The following is a 22,872-nucleotide window of genomic DNA, read 5'->3' as shown; positions in this document are numbered from 1 at the left end:
AGACTTTTATCTTAAATGATTTTATCTTGTCTGCAAATCTAGATTTTATGTTTTTAACTGAATCCTGGTTGCAAATGAATGACTATAGCCAGCTAGCTGAACTGTGTCCGCCTCAATATGATTGCTTTAGTCAACCGAGGGTCAGTGGTCGTGGTGGTGGGCTAGTGAGCGTGTATAGGAAAAATTTTAAATGTCATCAAGTAAGCTGTGATGAATTTAGCTCCTTTGAAGTTCTCACTCTTAAAGTTGGAGGGATGCAACCTATCATATTTGTTATAATTTATCGCCCCCCAAAACCGCCTGGAGGATTTTATCAGAACTTCCTGAATTTTTATCTACTCTGGTTTTAAATTATGACAGAATTGTTCTTTGTGGCGATTTTAATATTCATGTTGATGACCCCAACAATGTTAATGCAACTGACTTTTTAAATATGGCCACTTCTTTTAACTTCAAACAACATGTCAAAGGGCAAACACATAACCGTGGTCATACACTGGACTTGGTTTTTACCCTGGGTGTCAGCATTTCCTCTGTGGAATTAGTAGACATGACCATATCTGACCACAGATGTATTGTTTTTAGCTGCGATTATCCTGTTACTCATGCCGCCTCACCAAGCTCCGTGTGTTGTCGCATCTTTAATGAGCAAAGTGTTTCAAAGTTTTGCGCAGTCTTTCAGAACCAAAGCCAACACCTGTCTGATTCCAACACCAACAATCTGGTCGATCACTTCAATCATATCTGCTTGTCGTCACTAAATATTACTGCTCCTCTAAAGGTTAGGCCTACGTCTAAAGCTAGTAAACAACCCTGGATAAATGATAGCATTCGCAGCCTAAAAAGGGAATGCAGGAAAGCAGAGCGCAGATGGAAAAAATCCAATCTCCAAGTCCATTACCTCAGTCTGAAGGATTTATTAATTAACTACAATAAAATGGTTAAGGATGCGAGAACACACTATTTTTCTGAACTCATTACTACACATAAACACAATCCCAGGTTAAGACTGTGGATCAGCTGGTAAACCCAACCCCTCCTTGTGCCTCAGCTGGAAGTAATGATGACTGTGAATTGTTTTTATCTTATTTTACCAATAAGGTGGTGTCAATCAGAGCCTCTATTACCCCCGCGGCCTCTTACTTAGAGGTTCCTCACCAGCAACAACAGAGTTTTAACCAGTTTTATCCCATCGACTTGTCTGAGCTTTTAAAAACAATATCACAAATGAGAGTGTCCTCCAGCCCACTTGATATAATACCTACAAAATTTTACTAAAAGTAATAGATTCTGTTGGGCCCCATTTGATCTCTGTTTTCAACAGCTCCCTATCTACTGGTTGTGTCCCTGATTATTTTAAAACGGCTTGCGTGAACCCACTTTTAAAGAAACCTGGTTTAGATCCCTCCCTCCCACATAATTTTAGACCAATTTCAAAACTGCCTTTTATTGCAAAGATTCTAGAAAGAATTGTGTCCAGCAGCTGCTCACTGTACTGGAAAATAACAAAATATTTGAAAAGTTTCAGTCTGGTTTTAGGAAGTACCACAGCACTGAGACTGCCCTGCTTAAAGTCACCAATGACCTTTTAATGTCTGCTGATGAAGGTATGTGCTCAGTCCTTGTACTCCTGGACCTTAGCGCTGCTTTTGACACCATTGATCACAACATCATGTTAGACAGACTGAGGCACTGGGTGGGGATCTCTGGTACTGCTCTAGAATGGTTTTCATCCTACCTGTCAAATAGGAAGCTTTGCGTGTCTGTAAACAACTATGTCTCTTCATTCTGTCCAGTTAAATATGGTGTGCCTCAGGGGTCGGTCTTAGGACCCATTTTGTTTTCCTTGTATCTGCTTCCCCTTGGACATATTATCCATAAACATGGCATTTCTTTTCATATTTATGCTGATGACACACAAATATACTTGCCCGTCAGATCCACAGACCCTGGAATGCTGAGTTCACTTAACAACTGCCTTTGTGAAGTTAAAAAATGGATGTCAAATAATTTCCTCCAGCTGAAATCCTGGTCATCGGGTCCCAGCAGATGGCAAATCAAATACTGCCATCTGCTGGTTCCCTAGTAAATCACATTAAGCCTGTGGCAAAGAACCTTGGTGTTTGGTTTGATAGTAATTTAAATTTCGAGCAGCACACCACAAAGCTTGTTCAATCATGTTTTTATCAACTTAGAAATATAGCTAAAATTCGATCTATGTTAACTTTTAAGGACACCGAGACCATTTTACACGCCTTCATCTCATCACGCCTGGATTATTGCAACAGCCTTTTCACCTGTTTAACCCAAAAATCTATTGATCGACTCCAGACTGTCCAGAACTCAGCTGCCAGGCTTTTAACCAGAACAAAGAAATATGACCACATTACTCCTATTTTAGCTTCATTACACTGGCTCCCAGTATGTTTTAGAATTGACTTTAAAATTCTATTGATCACTTTTAAAGCTCTTCATGGCCTCTCGCCTTGTTATATTTCTGACCTTTTAGTCCCATACGCACCAGCACGTACCTTGAGATCCTCGGGCAGAGGTCTGTTGTCTGTTCCAGAGTCTCGACTGAAATCTAAAGGGGACAGAGCGTTTGCTGTCAGGGCCCCGAGGCTCTGGAACAGCCTGCCCGAGGAAATCAGGTCGGCTGAGTCAGTGAACTCTTTTAAGTCCCTTCTTAAAACATACTTTTATAGGAGAGCTTTTCCCGATCTTATTTGACTTTATTTTATCCCTTTTATTTTATTGTATTTTACTAATTTTATATTAAATTTTCATGCTCTTATCTTTTTTTTTGTATTATTCTTTACACTTGTTAAAGCACTTTGTAACTTGTTTTTGAAAAGTGCTCTACAAATAAGGATTATTATTATTATTATTATACTGTAAAATTTTTGTGTCGCAAAATATCGAGCCCCAGGATCTTGTCACACCTGTACTGCAAGGAAATGAGGTCATGAGGCTGACAGTGAACAGTCAGAACTTTTTTGTTCATTATTGTTGACACAATTTACACTTCAAATGATTTTTATAATAAAAGAAAAGATACAGATGAGATGGTGTAAACAGTGTGAAAGAAAAATCTATTTCACACTCATTTGAAGCAAACTATTGTGTTCCTCTCTGATGTGACTCTGGTCTTCTGATCTGCACACACGGTCATTTAAGACTATAGCCATAACTTGTGTGTGTGTTTATTGTGCAGACTTGAGCAACACATACAGTAATTAGAGAGTCTTATTTGGCGGCAGCAGAGGCCAGCAAAGTACACATGGACACACAAACACACACATATTCTCACACTTAATTATACAATGAAACCAAATCATTATCCTCAACTCGTGTACCCTGTGACCCTGCATGTTTTTTCATTTAATTGTACTTCCTTCTGATTCTGAACTTCACAGAATATTTAAATGGGCAGTCACTGTACACTTCAGCAATGGAATTTAATGAGTAGCCAAGACTTTCATTATCAGCTCTGAGCCATCAGTTAAAGAGAGACAAAGACCATATTACTGTCTAGCTTTGCAAAGTAACAGGAGGTAAAAATAAATAAATAAAACTAATCAGAAAGGGAGGTGGGTTTAAATTTTTATGTCTCACAATTGCTTTGTACCATAATATTTGCAGCTTAATATTAATGTTACAAAACCTTGAGTTAGAGTGTCTAACATATTGAGATCATTTTGTTTGTTTGTTTTGTGTTTCCATACTCATAGAGTCTTCTTTACATAGTGCATTCGGTACAGCCTTTCATTCACACCACTGAATTTGGCTTCGTGCCATCCTGATGGCCATGTCTGCAACCAGCAAAAACATAACTGAGCTGAACTTCTCATTTGACGTCGCAGAAGATAAAACAAGCTTTTGTTTCTTTTTCCCTGTGTTTCCAGATAGCTTGTCACCTCCTGTCAATGTGACCATCAATGCGGTGAAAGCAAACTCTGCTGTGGTGACATGGGACATCCCCGAGGGAGATCCTGTCATTGGCTTTGCCATTACACAGCAGGTGAGCAACGCACACACGGCACAGGCACTACATGGATTTACCTGTATATGTAAATGTACCAATCCCCCCCCCCCCCCCAAAGCATCTTTTGTATTCAAATTGTATACAAATAGAAGGTTTTTCAGTATTTTTATCAAAGCTCCCGTTGTCGATATGCATCACGGGATGTCTGAGGGACGGCCTTTAACGCTGATGAGAAACATACTCACTCTTGTGTTTTGCTGGCAACATCTTGATTATTAGCTAGTAAACAAGATACTTCAGATGTGATACGTAAAAAACAAATGTTTCAAATGCATGCTTGGTTATTTTTCGTTCGCATTCCTCCTGAGTAGTGACGTCACTGATCGAAGGGGGACCCTACCCATGCAATACAGGGCGACCCCTGGCGATGAGTTAAAAGAAATAGATTGTGACTTGTTGTAAACGACATTGAAATAGGGTTATTTTCCATGACAAACAGCGCATCACATCCATACCATTTTCCGGTTTTATACTGTATCACAGAGCGTCGGACATTATGGGATTTCAACTGAGATAGAAATCACCCTATCTACTATCCTAACAATAGGAGACAATTTAAGTATCTGAGAGGCTTTCGAACTAAAAAATAAAACATTAGCCGCAAGACTTCAGGCCGTGTACACAAAACGCAGAGTTTTTCCTGATCTGAGAACTTTACCATGCCATGGCTGTTAGGGGGACTGATGGTTTTGATTTTAAACCACAAAATCCTTTTAGTCTAATTGTGTCAGGTCCTTCAAACAGCGGTAAAACATATTTTGTGAAAATGTTGATTGAAAATGCCGATAAGCTCATTTCAAAACAGAGTGAAAATGTTGTTTATTTTTTCGTGTTGGCAACCATTATATGACCAGTTATTGAAAATTAGAAATGTGAATTTCGTTGAAGGATTGCGATCTTCTTTATGTGATGATACATTGTTGCCTTTAGATAAAAGCAATTTGTTGATTATTGATGATTTAATGAATGATGCTAGCAATAACATTGAGATCCAAAATGTGTTTACAAAATATGTGTATCATAGAAATTTAAGTTATTTATACCTAGTTCAGAATTTGTTTTTTCAAGGCAAAGTTAGCCATACTATTAATTTGAATACCAATTATCTTGTTTTGTTTAAAAATCCCAGAGATAAATACCAAGTCATGCTAATGGCTAGACAAATGTTTCCTGGGAAGAGTCATTTTTTTATGGATTGTTTGAGGATGCCACGAGTGTTCCTTACGTTTACTTGATGGTTGATTTTAAAGCTAAGACACCTGATGATTTCAGGCTCAGAACGACTTGCTTTCAGACCTGCCTGTTGTGTATGTGCCTAAGAAAAAGTAATTAAACATGTCTGATTGCTTTAAAAGAAACCTGTCTTTATGCAAACTATGCACGGAGCATCTCCATCTCAGAGAGTGAATATTATTAAATCTGCATCACCAGACCTTTTGGTAGCGTTATGCGAAATAGCTTACAATGTTTTAAAAGGTAAAATTCCTTTAAATAAGACACAGTATCAAAAATTAAAAAAGAAGCAGGCGGGGATTAGACTGCTTGCCAATAAAAAGGTTTGCGCTTCAAAGAAAAAGAAGATGTTGCTTTAAAAGTCTGGCGGTTTTCTTCTCCCCCTCCTGAGTATCGCTGTGCCTTTTATAATGAGTCTTATTGGTTCAAGACAAGCTTAGATGACTATGGAGTATGCACAAAAAATGTTTCTGGTACCTAAACAACAGCTTGATCTTTTAAGAAGAACTCCGGCACACCAGTCAATTCGAGAAACTGTTGAAAATGACCTGGATCGTACTATAAAAGACTTTCTGGATCAAAAGACTGAAGATCTTCATGAAAAAGCAAAAAAATATTCCATCACATTGCAGAGATTTCTCACCATGGTAAAAAAAGGAGAAAAAGACCAGAACACACTAACTTTGTCAATGCCGGTCGCTGAGGATTTACACTCTTCAGAGCAGAAGAATCACGCAGGAAGAGACTTTGTTTTTGAAGAAGTTTTAAAAAAACATGTCAAAAAACAGCAGGAATAAAGTCCAGCATATTTTGGATAAAATGTCCTCCTCAAAAGAAATATCTGCATGGACTGAACGTGGGGAGTTTGTGTTTAACGGTAATGTTATTAAAGGGTCTCGTGTATGATTTGATAAGAGGAGTAACTGCTTCTCACAACGTGTCTGACAGCCAGAGACCTACAGGTTGGGATGAATATCTGCAATCGTTGGCTATATTGAATATACCTTTATCAGTTGTACCAAATCAACAGGTCAAAAGAAAAATTGACGAGATTAAGAGAAAGACTTTTGGAGAATCTTCTCCTCTTATTACTGGACCACCATCTACACCTCTTATTACCAGAGGACATCGATTAGCAAACAATGAAACAAGTCCATTTGTATCTCCTAAAATGCGATTGAGTGATTGGATAACTTTTTAATTGTATATCGTTATCGGTTTTAAATAAATACATAGAGACATAACTTTATCATTTCAGTGTTTTAATTTATATCATCATAATAAAAAAACATTGTCGTACACGTTTCAATCTATAAATCATTTTGATAATGAATGGCACACAACTTCTAATATTATTATACACACTTAAAAGAATCTGATACTTGGACACACTGGTTACATTCTGCATAAGTATTTTGACCACATTCAACCGAGGGTCGTATTTTTTTCACAAATTTGCACACCATAAAATCATTGCATGACCATTTACTACTATATTTAGCCATTACATTGTCATAAGATAACCCTCTATCCATATGGTAAAGAAAAAACACACAATGCTGATCGCACACTACAGAATCCACATCTTGCACTTGTCTAATAGAATGTTGTGTGGACTTACAATTACTGTTGAGAAAGACAGAAAAGGATTCAGGAAAATGTGAGTATATAAGAGAGTTCCCAAAACTGTCAAAGAATGACCCCACACCCTACTTGTCAATATAGATAGCGACAAAGTGTTGTCCTCCCAGGTGGGTGGGGTCTGTGTTTACCACCAACATGGCGGGTCTCTTTTTAATAACTGATTTGGGAAGTTGGTTACTAGCAAATACTCCAAGAAAGACGCCTTGCTTCACTACTTTATCAAGTACTTTTGATAATTCTATCGTATTCATACTATCGTTTGTTAAAGTTAGAAAAAGTCATTGATTTATTGTGCGTTGAAGCGGATTTCTAAAACGAGCCTCTAATCTAACGCTACCGTTTTTAATGAGCGACATATGGTCTCCTTCATCAGGGCTCAGGTTAAAACAGAACAGACTATATCCATTACAAAACTTGTCGCAGGTTATGGCCATAGCGTTGTTTTTAAGATACTTTCCAGTTGCCGAGTACAACTGATGATACTCCCTGATGGCATTCCCTCTGGTAAAGTTGGGTTGAAAGGGTTTTGAAGGATATTGTTGGCTGTCAACGTATAAACATAAAAACGCCTTAGCTGTGCTAGCTTAACAGCCGGAGATACGGTGACTTTCTTTACAAACAGGCTTGCTGACATAATGTTAAAACGAAAGTCAAATTTCGGTTTTAGATCTTATGAATTTTATCTTGAGGTCTACGCCATTTATCATTAACTTGCCTTGCCAAGTCAGAATGTTATGTTATATTAGCTCCACTACGCGGCCGCCTTGTGTGTACTCCATTCTTTTAACTAGTCCCTCATTGCGTCCTCCAGCCGTTGTGTCGTCCATATGACCTGCTGTATCCATGCAAAATAGTCCGGATCCAAACTGTGTCTGCAGAGCGTCCTTTCCGTAGTTCAAAAGGCACTCTATTATACCCCTGTAAGGATATGTGTTTGATGATTGCGTTATGAGTCGGTCCCCCAACAATATGTCGACCTGTGAAAATATTGTACATCCAGGGTAGTTGATAAAGCCCACTTCATCTGCTTGATACAGGTTTCTGCCATTAGCTTTGGTGATTTTTAGTCCTCTATACTAGCTGGAATGAAAAATTCAAGGGGTGTGGAGTCTGATATCGCTGCTAGAGGAGGGAATTCGATGTAGATGCATTTCTCAATACTTGTTTGTGTTAACGGCACCATAAACAGGTCTAGCTCCGACTTGACGCACTCTTGTGACAGGCTATGTACCAACGACATTCTCGTTAGAAAATGTCTCTTGTCTTCTGACGTTTTGTCTACTTGCTTCTCCTTGTTGTTTATTGTTTATTTATTCTAGTCTTAGGATGGGTCTTCTTATTTGTTGTTCGGCTACGCCTCTTTGGTGGGGAACTCCCTCTTTTCCCAGGAGGTCGTTTTATTAGTCGGGGGGCCACGGCCACTATACCCGAACCCTCTTGACGTCTGTTCATGACGTTTGTAATAACATCCGTAGCTATGTTTTTAAATGAGGGGCAACAAATGTAAATCATTTCTTGAATAAGGGGAATTCTAATCTAAACAATCCCCTAAAGATACCCCCTAACGCTGCACCATACTGAGCACCGAGCCCACTGTATCCTGGTAAATCACCACCCGCATGGGCTGTATAATATGCAACGTACTTGTCCTCATTGTGAGCATATGGATGGTACATGTTTGCTCCTTGTCTAATACCGATATTTTATGGGTCAAAAGTGTAGCTTTAATATCACTTTGCCGTACGTAAAAGGGATATGTTGATTCTGATCTGTCTTGAGAGAAATCTCAGTACTGTCGATGTGTGTTTTGCAGAGCCTCAGATAGTGTAGTCTGCCACAAGTATTTGTGATCATATGGTTGTTTGGACCCGATATATGTACTATTCTTAAAAGAGGGACGTAACTATCCCCTACCGTTTGATGATCAACAATATCGGTATGAACAAATATATTATACATCCCTATGTTAACATCGGCAGGATGTGGCACCAAATTACGGCATCTGTGTCAACACTGTGTTAGTTCGCGGCTGAGATCTAATTGTTGCAATTCCCACAACATTTGAGCAAGTTTTCCTTGAAACGTTAATTCTGAATCTCTCGTTGGTAAAAGGCTTACTCTGTTGGTAATGTTGCTGTAATCAAGCTCAATGTGACCCATGTTGTTTTCAGATAAACAACTGTTTAGTTCAGCTATGATCTGTGATATTGTTGTATAGAACCCCTGTGTCACTGATGGAACTACCCTCTTGTTGGATTTTTTATCAAACACGACAAATTTTGAGTCTTCTGATGAAAACAATTTCCATGTTTGGAATTCCCACTGGAATTTCCATTTTGGATATTGTATTTCTATCAAACCCACCTCGTATGCTGATTTAAAGTGTAAAGGCTTGGATAGTTTCATTCTGAAGTTTGCTATTGTATTGCTCGGGTAAAATAATGCAGACGAGTTGCTGGGCAGGGTGACCAAAAAATCCTCTGTGTCCATTTATACATGAGTTTGTAATCTACTAAGGTAGCTGAATGACCTGTTTTTCCAAAATCCACGAGTTAAATTTATCTGGCCATCCGACCCATTTGACTAACACCATGTCCCTTGTCGCCTTGTCTTTTCTTTCTAGATAAAATCTTTTCTATTTTAAATGTTTTGTTTTTATCTATTATAAATTTTTGCATCTTATGCTCATAAAATGTCCCCTGTAATATTTCGCCGTCATAGTCTTTTAACCTGTAAACAGGAGGGTCCCTTGACATGCATTCCTTTACAGTGAAATATTCATCAGTATAATTTTGCTCATAACCTTTTTTAAAAGGGCCGCGTAGTTTTGAAATTCTTACAGTATCGCCCACCTCATATTTGAAATGAATTACTCTTTTATCTTTTGTTTATACAAGTTGTTAAATACGATATCTTCATTGTCTTTTTTTACATCATTCGGTTTCATTTTAATACTACGATGATAACTATGATTGTAGGAGGTGACTAAATCCTGCAATATATCTACGTATCGTTTAGAATTATTGGCTGTTAAATAACGCCACATTTTAGATTTCAGAGTCCTGTTAAAGCGCTCTACTACAGATGCCTTAGTCTCATTTGATGTGGTAAAGTGTGCGTTACTATTAATTTTCATTAACGCCTCGAAATCTTTGTTTAGGAACTCTTTTCCCTCGTCTGTTTGAATTTTATGCGGTATTCTACCTTCAGCTAAGATATCTTTAAAGGACGCTGTGACGCATTTACCACTCTTATTTTTTAAACAACTCACCCATGCTTATTTTGAAAACAAATCTATACATGTTAATAAATAGCATACCCCATCATTTTCAGCAGAATAAGCGGACATGTCGACTAGATCTATCTGGAATTGCCAATCTATTGAATTCACTAAAACCTTGTTTCTCTTAAAATGCACTGGAGCCGTCTTGTGTAGAGTATAGGCATCTTGCTTCATGAGCCAGTTTTCTACGTCTGAACCGCAGTAGTGTCAAATATGGCCTTTTTAAGTTTTTGCTTGCCTCCGTAACCCCCTGCATTTTCAGTCACATAGTATATATTCCTCATCACCTCCTCCATGATCTTTGTTACAAAGACTGACGCTTCAACGTCTGTGTTCAAGTATTTTATTTTCAGCAACATACGCAACATATCCGTCAGCAATGATTACAAGTATACACTTTTCAGAAAATCAGTACAAGCAACTATGTTTTTACAAACCAAAGATTCAGTTAAGCAATACATCACATCAGCAACATCGACATGTTGTTTTCTGGTTAGCATTAAAACACAAAAATCAATGCTAAAAGTACAAAAACAAAACACATGACCCATATGAAAATCATTATCGTTCACAGGAAAAACATTTGCTATATGGAGTAGGGTAGATTTCACATCTGCATATTTATCCGCCATCCAGAGGTCATTCGTCTAACACATTCTGTCTGTTTGTCAAATCTAGAATAACATCGTGTCCTATCTGTGTCACATATCGCATCGTTAACAGCTTCACACAACAGTGTTCTCATCTTATACACGATGTATCTCTATATTTACATAGTTTAGTAGACTAGACACATTTCCCATTGTTTTTGTAGTGTTGTTCCCCCTTCCAGATCCCCAGAGAATCCTAAACTACTGTGCTCACACTGTCCTCCACTCTAACTACCTGTTTAAGCAAAGCAATGAGAAAAGGCTTCCTCAGCCACATCTGTAGAGCAGCTGCTGCAATGTCTCGAATACTGCATTCACACGTTGACACCAACCCAAGACCGCGTAGTACATACTTTTGAGCATCAGCGAAATTTATGTTAAAAAGCTTCTGCGTAATTTCTCTCTTATGTCCTTTAATATAAAAGAAGCCGCTAACAGTAGTGTTGGGAGATGTGTACTTATCACAACTGTCCAAACAGGTACCCTTAAACGGCTTGGCCCTGCTCTTGTCCTCTTCTGCTTTTTCTTCAGGAACAAGAAATGTTTTTTTTCCCCCAGTTCTTTGCCATAGTCATCATAGACACAGACTTTAGACGTGATGGGGTAGCCTTTTTGTTGCTCTGGGGTTCCCATCATTGCCTTTTGAATGATAGAATCGTCCTTGCACGATCTAAAAAAGATGTAGGATTCTGGCTCGTAGACTTCAAGGTCTGTTTCTACACGGTAGAGCTCTCCTGGCACAGACCCGCACCATTGTGTGGTATAGACTCCTTTTGAAGCACTCATATCTTTACAGACTTTGTTTCTGAAGTAATTCCAGTCTTTGGCTGAAAAACAAATGTGTGGTGTGCTTTCATAAAGTAAAATTTCATCAAGCTCTCTTGTAGAAAGATGAACTGTTCCGTGCTCAAACAAGAATCCCGACATTCTAAAATCTTCCACCGCCCATTCAAACTGAGGCACCCAGGCCTTTCGGTCCAGAAAATCAGCCAATGTTGTTGGGGGAGTCTTCTTTCTGGGAGCCATACTCATTGCAACAGGATCTATAATTATACGTCATTTTGGAGTCATTACTCCTAATTGATTACATGCGATCCATGATTGTGATGCTGCAAAGATGGCGCTGTTGTTCTGCACGAAAATAGGTCTTTCCTATACGGATTCACCCAAAAAATCGTTCAGTCACACTGTTCCACGCTCTCGGTCAGATGTAAGTCAAAAACTAGCCCGCTATATATATACACAGTATGCTAAAGCCACTCCCATCGGCTTTTAGAGGATAACACCAGCCATCCCATATACCCCCCTTTTCACACCCGTTAATTTTTAAAATGTATTATATTTTTATATAATTTGTAATTAAATTTTTAATATAATTTTTTATATTTTTTTGATTAATTAGTTTTTGATTAATTAATTATTTTATTAATCAAACATTTATTCACGTGCACAACTGTTACGCGCATCATGCGTGTGCACGTTCACATGCATGCGCTTTGCTGGCCTTTATTTACTACTCACATTGTTCACACCTACATCAATGGCATTACTGTACAAGCTCCCATCTCATGACTTTATGGACACAAACACACAAATACACACTCATTCACAGGAGTCAGGACTGATATGATTGAGGAGGACAGCTGCTAGGTCAGTGTGGGTCACTTTCTCACAGTGGTACTGACGTGTGTGTGAAGGGAAATAGAAATGCTGTGATGTTTTGAAGGTACAAATAAAACATGAAATTATGTTATTTCCAAATAAATAGCAAGTAAAGTAGCAGCAGAAATATACGTCTTCGTATATTGTGATATTTGTATACTAATGTATTTTTTCTCTCATCTTACCTTACTGTACCTGTTCCACTTACATGCTTTTTGTCTGTATTTTCACATTAGAAGATGACATTTTAAAAGGAATAGTTTGACATTTTGGGAAATGTTTATTGGCTTTTTTGCAGAGAGTTAACAATAAGAAGATTGATAAACATGAAGGAGTCTTATTCAGGAGACAGCTAGCTTAAACTAGCATAAAGACTGTACACCTAGCCTGGCTCTGTTCCAAGATTTAAAAAATTCTATATACCAGCATCAAAAGCTCACTATTAACATGTTATATCTTGTATGTCTAATCCATACAAAACAGAAACAGAGCCAGTCTAGCAGTTTCCCCCTGCTTTCACTCTTTATGCTAAGCTAAGCTAACCAACTCCTAGCTCCAGCGTGATATTCACCGTACAGACATGAAAGTCGTGTCAATCATCCCAACTAACTCTCAGCTAGGAAGCATTCCTAAAATGTTGAACTAGTGCTTTAACAGTGAGGTATTTGCGTATGACAGCCTGACCTTTACAACAGTGTCAAACTTTTTTTCGTTAAGTGTAACTTTTATTCAACCAGGACTTCTGCCCACCCTAATAGGACTCCTAAACAAAATTTTTCCATCCTCTCCCGTGTCAAACTCCAACAGAAGAAAGACGTGCGCATGCTGCGATTCATCCAGGAAGTCAACACCACCACGCGCTCCTGTGCATTATGGGACTTGGAGGAGGAGACAGACTACATTGTGCATGTCCAGTCCATCAGCATGTCTGGGACGAGCCCACTGAGCGAACCCCTGCGCTTCCGAACGCCGAAGGAGGCCGAGACTCAGGCCTCTAAGGGTAAAGGTAAAGTAGCACAAAGAAAGAAACACACACACACAAACACGATCACTTGCTCAGTCACAGCACTTATAGAAAAAGAAACATGCACATTTCCTCACTCTGTTTCTGTGTGCAGAAGGGGCCTGGCCTTTTGACAATATCTTGACTGATTTTGTCTAAAGACCAATAAAAATCAATAGACACACAAAGCGTGAAATGAAATTTCACAACAGAGTGCTTCTTAAGCTCGACCCCGCTGATCACAACTCGGGAATAAAATGTCCGAGGGGGGTGCATGCTTCATCATGTATTGACGTGCCTCTGCAGGCCTCACCCTGCATGCACCCAGCTGCACAGTAAACCAAAATGAGGAAAGGCATTTATCGGATGTAGAGAGGAGGCAGTCAGAGTTGCGAGGGGTGGCGAATCGATGTGCTTTTGGCTGAAGTCCCACTCCATCTATTCCTCCTCTCATTTACACTCATGTCTCATGTGAGCTGCCACTATACTTTGATACTTCCCAGTCTAAGTGTCTAAGAGTCTAAACTTCTGTTATTGTGACGAGTGGGCTGGCAGAGACATGTAGAGGATAAATACAATCATTGCAGAGCACCAAAGACATGCTCTTCTCACCGCTGAGGCCAATTTAGCACAGGAAGTGTTGTCTGTGTTGTTTCTGCAAGGGGAAGAATTTACAAAAATCAATAACTGCACAGGATCCAGATAAACAAGTGATTATTTTTTTAGATTCCATCCTGTTGTGTACATGCTTTTTTCCCCTCAGGTTCCAGATATGATTCTTTCTCCTGCTGTTTTTGGAACCCATGACGGCAGAATGAACAGTGCCTCATGACCACAAACACAGACATTTTTACGAGGGACTGTAACAGGAAAAGTATATACTCCTTAAAGGAAAAGTTTCACATTTTTGCCAAGATCCTGCCAAGTCTGTATGCTAAACATGTAGCTACCGCCATCAGTCATCTTATTTAGTTTAGCATAAAGACTGTTTTACTAATGTGCTGGACTTTCTTGGCCGGAACAAGAAATAATCTAGTACCTAAAAGGAAAAAAAAAAGTTTTTTGTACAGATTAAAGAAACATGATATAATGTGTTAATTAGTAAGCTTTAAAAGTGCTGGAAGGCAGATTTTGTTTCCTTTACACAGGCCCAGATTTGCGGTTTACTGCTGTGGCTGATCTTTATACTAAGCTAAATTAGCTGGCTGCATGCAGTAGCATCATTTTTGGAATACAGACATGAGAGTGGTGTCATTCTACTCATCTAACTCTCAGCAAGTAAGGGAATAAGTGTATTTTCCAAAATGCCCCAAAAGAATTATTCATTTAAAATGAGCAGGTCATCACTGCGTCAAACGCAGTAGATTCCTCTGTGATATAAATGTTTGTTTGCTTGTTTTATTTGGAAGGCTGTGAGAGAAAGCCTCAGTTCACTCATCCATTGCCCAAAAGTGTAAGATTTCCACATATTGGCAGGCTCTAGTCTGCAAACACACACACACACACACACTCAGCAAGTCTAAGTCCCTATTCGCTGCAAGGCAAAAAAGATTTCCCCGCTCCTCCACACATTTTGCACCATGCACACGTTTCACAAAGCAAATCTCCACAGAGAGCAGGTCTGTAATCATCATTCTCTCGTACTCAACAACAGCTTCACCGTCTAGCTCAATGGCACACATCAGTCTCAGTCTCATTGGCAGCATTTGCTCAAGGATGTCAGTTTAATTAGCTTAGCTGTGTTGAAACAATGAAACCTTTTGATGACAGATGAGCAGATGTTTGTCAAGTCAACAAGTTTGTAATGCAGTGGGAAATCAGTGTAGTTGAGAATCCACCACAGTGCCAATGAATGAATGAGTGTTAGTTCATTTTCCAAATAAGAGCGAGACAGTGATTTGTTTGTTTGGCTTTTATACTGGAGGGCTTTATCTTGTATGATTTTCTAAAGGTAAACAATCAGACAGAAACTGCGCAGGTGATAACTACTAATTTTTACTTTCTCACTATCTCAGACCTTCTTTAGAGATTAAAATGACGATCCAATCAGTAGGGAATGGGATGTGTGGTTAGTGTAAAGGACTAATGCACAAAATGAGCCAGAAAGAGAGAAATAGAATTTGTCTGTTACTGCAGATAATTGTGCAGAGTAAAGAGTGAGGGAGAGATAGTCTCTCAGTACAGCTGTTAGTCCATTGTCTCGATATGACAGGCGAACGTCCCCAGAAGAAAAGGGGAGGTTTTTAACCATCCTCGCTCAACTGCTCAGCCCTTCTGTTCTACCATATCATGCTGATCTCAGTGGAAAGAGCAAAGGATGAGCCCAAAATGCTGGATTATTCCACATTTCTTCTAATTTCGTCTGTCACAGTGGTTTTAAGCTTCAGGAGATCAAAAGAAATCAAAGGAAAGATTAAAAAAAGACAGAACAACCTGTGCACAAAACAGAAGAGAAGAAACAGGAAGTGACAAGGAGTCAGATAAAGAGAGGAGGGTAACAGTGACTGACAGAAAGGAGACAAAGGGAGGATGCAGCAGTACAGGAAAATAAGAAATCCTGCCAGTGAGCAAGAGACAATTAAATTCTACTGCTCCCTAAAAACACACAAACTAACTATATAATATGTGTGTTTTCACACAGATGTACATGTACACTCTCCATGGGCAAATTTCTTGAACCACACTTTCAAGCATGGAAACGGGGCTCATTGGTCTCCTCAGGTCTGATAAACTGAGAACTTTCTCTCTATGGCCCACAGGGAAATCCTCAGTAACAGGGATGGAACAAAAATTTGTCATTTCCTCTGTCACGTAAGAGTTTGATATGCATGTCAAAACAGGGCTGCGGGAAAATACTGTAAGATATCTCCCCAGACAGCATGCCTCAGCTCTGCTACATCCCATAGGACAAACAAAACTACTCATGGGTTTTCTTTTCCCCTTTGTGGGCACTGAAGTGGAAGTAGTTGCATACAAGACAAAGGAAAAATCCTATTTGGCTGGGAACCTGCCTAGGCTCAACATTTGGGGAAATACATTTATTCATTTTCTTTCTGATTGATATCGATCTCATGTCTGTGCATTCAGTACGGAGCTAAGTCAGGATATGTTTAGCCTAGCATAAAGACTGTAAATGGGGAAATGGTTATTTGTCCACCCAGCAGGGCCATACTGTAGCTACAGCTGAAGACACAGGGGTTATGTGCTGTATTTTTTTCTGGGAATGTGGAGACATGAAGTGCAGTATATATTTTGCGTTCCTAAAATTTACAATTTAAAAAAATACAGAAAGAATTCTACAACAACATAACAATTTATTCCTGGCACGGAGTATAAAACATTCATGTAAGAAAAAGAAAGAAGGAGAAACTCTGGAGACATACAACTGTTTTAAATTTAAAAATGTTCAAACATAAGATAAGATAAGATGAATCTTTGTTATCCATTTCTGGAAAGGTTCATTAAAAACAAGAAAGAGAACATTTGAGTTAATTAAACATGAAAAAGGCAGGCTGCTAACAGTGTCAGGCACCTTGGGGTGTTGCACTTTGATTAGTTAATGCTGGGCAACAGAAGCCAATCGATCGGCAGAATTGCTTATTGCTAAAAGCTACTGGGGCGTGGGGTTCCTGCCACACCGTGCCCTCCAAATGCCAGCCACTGCATCTAATAAAAAGATTTTACGCTGCGGTGAACTTTAAATCAAGCCGCTGACTTCTACAACATTCAGCAGTGCAAGAAGAAAGTTAAGAAAGTGTTGTTGCTTTGTTTGATAGAAACCTGATGGCATCTACAGGCAGACCACTGAAGGTGCAAACAAGGAGAAAACACACTTCGCTCTTTGATATTTCTCCTGATGGTCATACAGCTTTAAAGGTGATAATGGGGTTTTTTATTGAGGCTGGTGTAGATTGATCCTGACCACTGTGATTAACTTGCTTGCATTGCTTTGTCCCCCCATCACGCTTTAGTGCAATAGATCCCCAACAGCCTAGATGAAGCCATAACTATTCTCTTCATGTTCTGACTCCGTGTGATCTTTTGACTCCAACAGGAGAGCACAGACAATTAGTGATCACGCAAAACACATCTCTATAGCTGCTGTACGCGTGCATCTGGCTGTGTTCATATAGTTTTAATATCCCTGCCTGAAGGCAGTCTTTTGAAAATCATCACATCTGTTTCCTGCTGCAACTAAGGTCCTTATCAGCACCTGTGCTACAGATCCCTACTATTACTTTGCTGCACCTGTAATTTAAGACGTAACGGCGTCAGCGCTGACGAGTGCCAGTATTCCTTATGGATATACAAAGTATAGACAGACATCTGAAGCGGTAAAAGCGCTCACAGAACATCCAGGGAATAAGACACCAACCCTCAAACACTATGTGAGGAAGTTCAAGATCAAGAGTTAGAATATAGAATTGCAACTTTCTAAAATTAAAGTGTGTGGAGTTTGTCAGTGAAACCCCACATGGGTAAAATGACTGAGGGGTATGGTTCAATCAAGTTGGGAGAGAACTTGGACAGCAAAGTCAGAGAGAAGAATCTTATCCTCACAAGAACAACAGCAAACAAGGGGATGATGGGAAAAGGGTGACTTTAATATAATCAGTGGAGCACTCAGAGTCTTAGTATTGAACACAATCAAAGAAAAAGAAGCATTCAGATATTCCATAAGACATAGATGTAGATCATGGCTTTATGATCAGACACCATAAAGTTAATGATCTTATAAAGACATGACCATGAAGTAGGTTTTGAGCCTCTTCATTAACATTAACATAATCTCATTTAAACCTTAATATATTTATGAAAATAATCATATTTATGGCAAACATAACAATATGCTGAGGATTGTGGTACTCTATTTTTGAATAAAGAGATAAATAAAATGCTGAACTTGAAAAATATATAGACCAACTTTTTATGACATATATAAGTTTTACTTTATGATATGAAATGTAAATTAAGGTGGAAACAACTATTGGTAGAGATAACATTCATTCTCTCATATCCATTAAGATCCATGCATTTTCTATGTTTCTCAAAGCGTCCATATTAGTCCTAGTAGCTAGCTGAATGTGATGAAACATACAGGACTGTTGTCCCTCAGCATGTGGTAAAGGGGATCTTTATAACTCCAGTGGTTGTATGTAATACAAATAAATTCAACGTACTTGTACTTTACTTGAATATTTGCATTTTATGCAACTTTATACTACCTCTATTGCATTTTTTACTCCACTGTCTGACACCTTTAGTTAATAGTTTCTTTTCAGATCACACTTCCTGTCCAGTGAAAACCATGTATCTCCAAATTTGGTGATTTAGAATTAGATTTTTTCCGATAAACTGAAGTATTAAGTATTCCTCCTACTTCCTAAGAAAACTATTTTTTAAAAACCTTGGATTAGCTGGGAAATGTATTGTCACAAAGCTGAAAGCAGGGCTGTTTTTATTGAGCTCATGGAAAGCTGACTTTTGAAAGATGGTTCTTGCAAAATATGATGACCCAAAACATCATATATAAAAGTAAAGTTTTGCTGATAATACTTACGTAAGTACTCTTACGTATGTTTTAGAATGCAGAATTTACTTGTAGTGGAGTATTTTCACATTATGGTAATAGTACTTTTACTTAAGTAAAGGATCTGAAGACTTTCCCCACCACTATTTAACCATCTCTACACACTAAACTTTTCTTTGTTAAATTAATCTTACAAAGAAAGGCTGTAATAAATATACATGTGCTCTTTCAAAAATCAGACTACTTCCTCAGCCAAAAGAGAAACTAGATAAACCTCCCCTGTTTCTGACCCTCCTCCTTCCCTGATCATTTTCATACAGGAAGGAAATGATATTAGGTGTTGTTTACCATTTAATATCTAATTGATATATCAGCATGTCACACATTTTAAAGTTATTCAAAATCCAAACCACCGTAAACTGTCGGCTGTTTTACATCTGAGGAGAAGGTTGATGCAAAGTTATATCACGCACAGGATCTGTGTGCAACCTGGCCGTTCTTATCACAAGATCCCTGTACAGCATAAACACAGTGATGCTGACTTATTTGTCCCCAAGCTCACTATGCGTCACTCACGTCAAGTGTCACTCATTAAATTTTACAGCAAAACATTTTTCTTGATATCTTGTATAATTCTGCTGTTTTGCTGCTAATTAGCTCCTCATCCTGTAAACAACGCCTGACGACTCAAGAAAAAGTGAAAGGCATAAAACAGGCTGTGACGATGCAAAAGCTTTATGACAGGCCAGTGAGTGTAAAAGGGAAATGACCTAAACTTCTGAGACCATCTGAGAAAGTGAGACAATGCACAATACTGTTGTGTTGGCAACATCAAGAGAAAATGTAATTGAAAAGGTTGCTCATAATAACGGGCTCTTAAGAAAGATCAATAGCACATTAACCTTGTGTCTTTTACAGTCAGGCAGTGTGATGGGACATTTTAATGTAATAATTTAATATGTGTCTGAAGCTAATTTCCTCCATGTCATCCAGTGCTAAATGTTCAATAATTGTCTACTGTTTTTTAGTTATGGTACAGAATTTGAAATGTTTGCTCAACCCTAATCCATTTCCAGTAACAGTCAGATAAACGTGTTGCCCCTTGACTCCTTCAGACGAAGTGACGATGGAGGAAGTGGGCCAGACCACCCAGCTGAGGGCGGGGGAGCTCATCATCATCGTGGTGGTACTTATCATGTGGGCAGGTGAGGACATGTGTTTATTTAAGCAGGATCAGCGTTTCCCAGTGTTTCTGTCATAATCTTTCTCAAAATAACGGACAGTCCTGCATTTGCGTTTAGATGTCTGATCATGAATCCATTCTCCCCCTCCTGCCAGGTGTGATCGCTCTCTTCTGTCGCCAGTATGACATAATCAAAGACAATGAGCCCAACAACAACAAGGACAAAGCCAAAAACTCCTCAGAGTGCAGCACTCCTGAACATCCGACTGGGGGGCTGTTGCGCAGTAAGGTATAACCCAACCCCCTCCTCTCCCCGGGTGCCTCCCCCTCTGCGGCGCCGGGCAGGTGAATGGTCCCGGCCACTTCTAGACTTTTTACACTGACACTTCATGCAAAATCATAGTGTCATCTGAACCTCAGCTTCAGGCCACTTCACCACAATTGTGGCACTATTATGTGCATGACTTTGCAGCACGCTCAAGTCATGGCTTCTTATAAGTTCTGCACAGAGCCCCATACCATATCCATTTCCTGTGCTCCAACCAGTGCAGAAAACAAAAGTCAATTCTTTATTCCTTTTACTCTCCTGCTATAAACATCAATAAAGCATCCAAAGCACAGAGGCATCCTCATGCTCATTGAAGAAGCATATTGTATGATTCCTGTGAGTCCTCCAACCTTCTCATACCTGTCGTCTTCCTCTTTCCTCCCACAGTTCCCCAAGAAGAACAACAACAACAATAGGATGCCATCTGTCAACATCATTGAGGTGTGACTGCCAGGACGTCTTTTCTTTATCCAAAAGACTTTGTTCTCACAAACAAGCGAGCCCCTTTTAAGCCCATCTGCTTGTCAGGATGAGGCTGGGACTGTGGGCCCCTCGGCGGCGCTTACTCTCCTTTGGCATGGCGCCTGGCGCTAAAGTGAACCTGCAGGACTCCGGGGGTCAGGCACGGCCTGGCCGGTCCTGGTCTGAGAGCAGATTCGGTGGTGGAGTGACTGTGGCGCGAGTTCAATGGCTGCGGTGGGCTCAATACCTATAGTACCATGGGGCTGGAGAGATTAGGGCCAAATGGCTCCGGAGTCAGAGAGACTGCAGATAAACCAACCCCAGGGACCAAAGCCGATGAACAGACCCAGAGAACTTCTCGATCTCTCTCTCTCCCTCCGTCACTTCTTTCTTCTTGCCGTCTTTCAGTACATTAACGACCACAAACTTGTACATTTTTCCAAACCTGGGGGGCACCGAGATGCATCCCCTTTGCTCACAATCGTCCCCTGTACATTATTCTCATCTTTTACACCTTATTTATTAACTGTTTGTTTTTTACACTTTCTTAATTGAAGGTAAACACTGTAGATCATTTAAGCGTACCCTGTAGTTTTGGTTTTACTATTCCAGTATTTCACTTTTAACAAGGTGCCACCAGAGCAGTCCTGTTGTTCTGGTATCCGATTTTCTCTATTTTTTGTTTCGTTTGGGTCCTTCCCTTGGGCAGAAACTCTTTGCCGTCCTTTGGGGAATGTTTTCATTCTGGCGAGCTCGTTTTTCCCCCTCAGGGAATCCAGACTCCACCTGGCTAATTTAGGAAGCCATTTCTTAGACGTGCTGTGATGACGCCAGAGCAGCTTTAGAGGGATCACTCAGCTCACCACCAGAGCTGAATCACACAATCTTGTCAGAGAAGATGAAACTCATGCACTGATATTGAAAGGCATCTTCTCATGTGAACCCATATACACAGTAAGGTCCATAACGGGCATGGTTTAGTATCATCTTTCTCATATTCGCTTTTGTCCTCTTCTACTTCTTTTATGCTTTTATTATAGATTTCTGAAATGTTACATTCCACATCCAGGATGAGCCCTTTAGTATTTCCTCGTGTCTTTCTCTTTGAGCGCGGTGAATTTCAAAGCATTCTAGGGAGGAAAAAGAACAATGCATTCATCTAATTAAAGAATTTTAAAAGGGACAGGACTCTGTGGATGTCTCCGGAGAAATGGACTTGCCTTTGTAGAGACGCTGAAGAGATCCCTAATTATCAGCAATAACGGCCTTCGGAGAAGCACGGAAGCAAGGACTCTGTAGCCTCTTTGTCCAAATGCTCAACCTCCCAGCATGCAACGTTCAGACAGATGAACAAACTGCACATTGAATATGAGGGAATGAATCCTGAGCCTCATTTGCAGGTGATCCCTCTCCTGAACTTTCAGAGAAAAATATTTCAGCGCTGTTGTAAAAACTTTTGTTTCTGATGGAGAGCGTGGAGAGCGCCCAACCTTAAACCCTAAGACATCTTTATGACATCCTGAACAGAAGGGCTTCTATCAAGACTTTTTTCACAAATCACAGTTAACAGTTGTGTTGGAACTCCATGTTGAACAGGATAAAAACAAGGATAAGGGATCAACTGTCGCCATACAGTACTGTGCACTGTATACTGTGAGGGAACTTGTTTCAGCAAATGGTATGTTTGAGGGCTGATTCAATCTCAGTAGTGCTGCCTTAAAAATAATATCATATGGTTTATTTAATAAGATGGAAGGCCCTATATCTCACTTTTGTGTCATATTAATTAGCTTTCACATGATATTTAAATGTGTGTGCAAAGTACAAGGAAACATTAGCTGAGGTAAGT

The 22,872-nt window shown here is 39.5% G+C and overlaps 1 protein-coding gene across 1 annotated transcript; it reads left to right on the top strand.

The window, feature by feature from the left end:
- The first annotated feature begins 3,910 nt into the window (after window positions 1–3,910).
- On the top strand, window positions 3,911–21,032 carry LOC119909807 (fibronectin type III domain-containing protein 5). Its single transcript, XM_038728036.1, has 5 exons — window positions 3,911–4,021; window positions 13,325–13,523; window positions 20,166–20,255; window positions 20,389–20,578; window positions 20,949–21,032. Exons 2-4 carry the CDS (start codon window positions 13,340–13,342, stop codon window positions 20,526–20,528), a joined length of 414 nt encoding a protein of 137 aa, XP_038583964.1. The 5' UTR covers window positions 3,911–4,021; window positions 13,325–13,339; the 3' UTR covers window positions 20,529–20,578; window positions 20,949–21,032.
- Window positions 21,033–22,872: the final 1,840 nt, after the last annotated feature.

The sequence above is a fragment of the Micropterus salmoides genome, unplaced genomic scaffold, assembly GCF_014851395.1.
Source record: "Micropterus salmoides isolate LMB-PRFRI ecotype aquatic unplaced genomic scaffold, ASM1485139v1 Ms_hic_scaffold_19, whole genome shotgun sequence".
Classification (NCBI taxonomy): Eukaryota; Metazoa; Chordata; class Actinopteri; order Centrarchiformes; family Centrarchidae; genus Micropterus; species Micropterus salmoides.
This window is presented reverse-complemented; position numbering and strand designations above follow the sequence as displayed.

Bases quoted from the DNA above. Each gene is read 5' to 3' on its own strand.
- LOC119909807 (XM_038728036.1), top strand. From the start codon at position 13,340: ATGCTGCGATTCATCCAGGAAGTCAACACCACCACGCGCTCCTGTGCA. The intron at 13,524-20,165 runs GTAAAGTAGCAC...TGACTCCTTCAG, and splicing joins TCAGGCCTCTAAGGGTAAAG to ACGAAGTGACGATGGAGGAA. The intron at 20,256-20,388 runs GTGAGGACATGT...CCCTCCTGCCAG, and splicing joins GGTACTTATCATGTGGGCAG to GTGTGATCGCTCTCTTCTGT.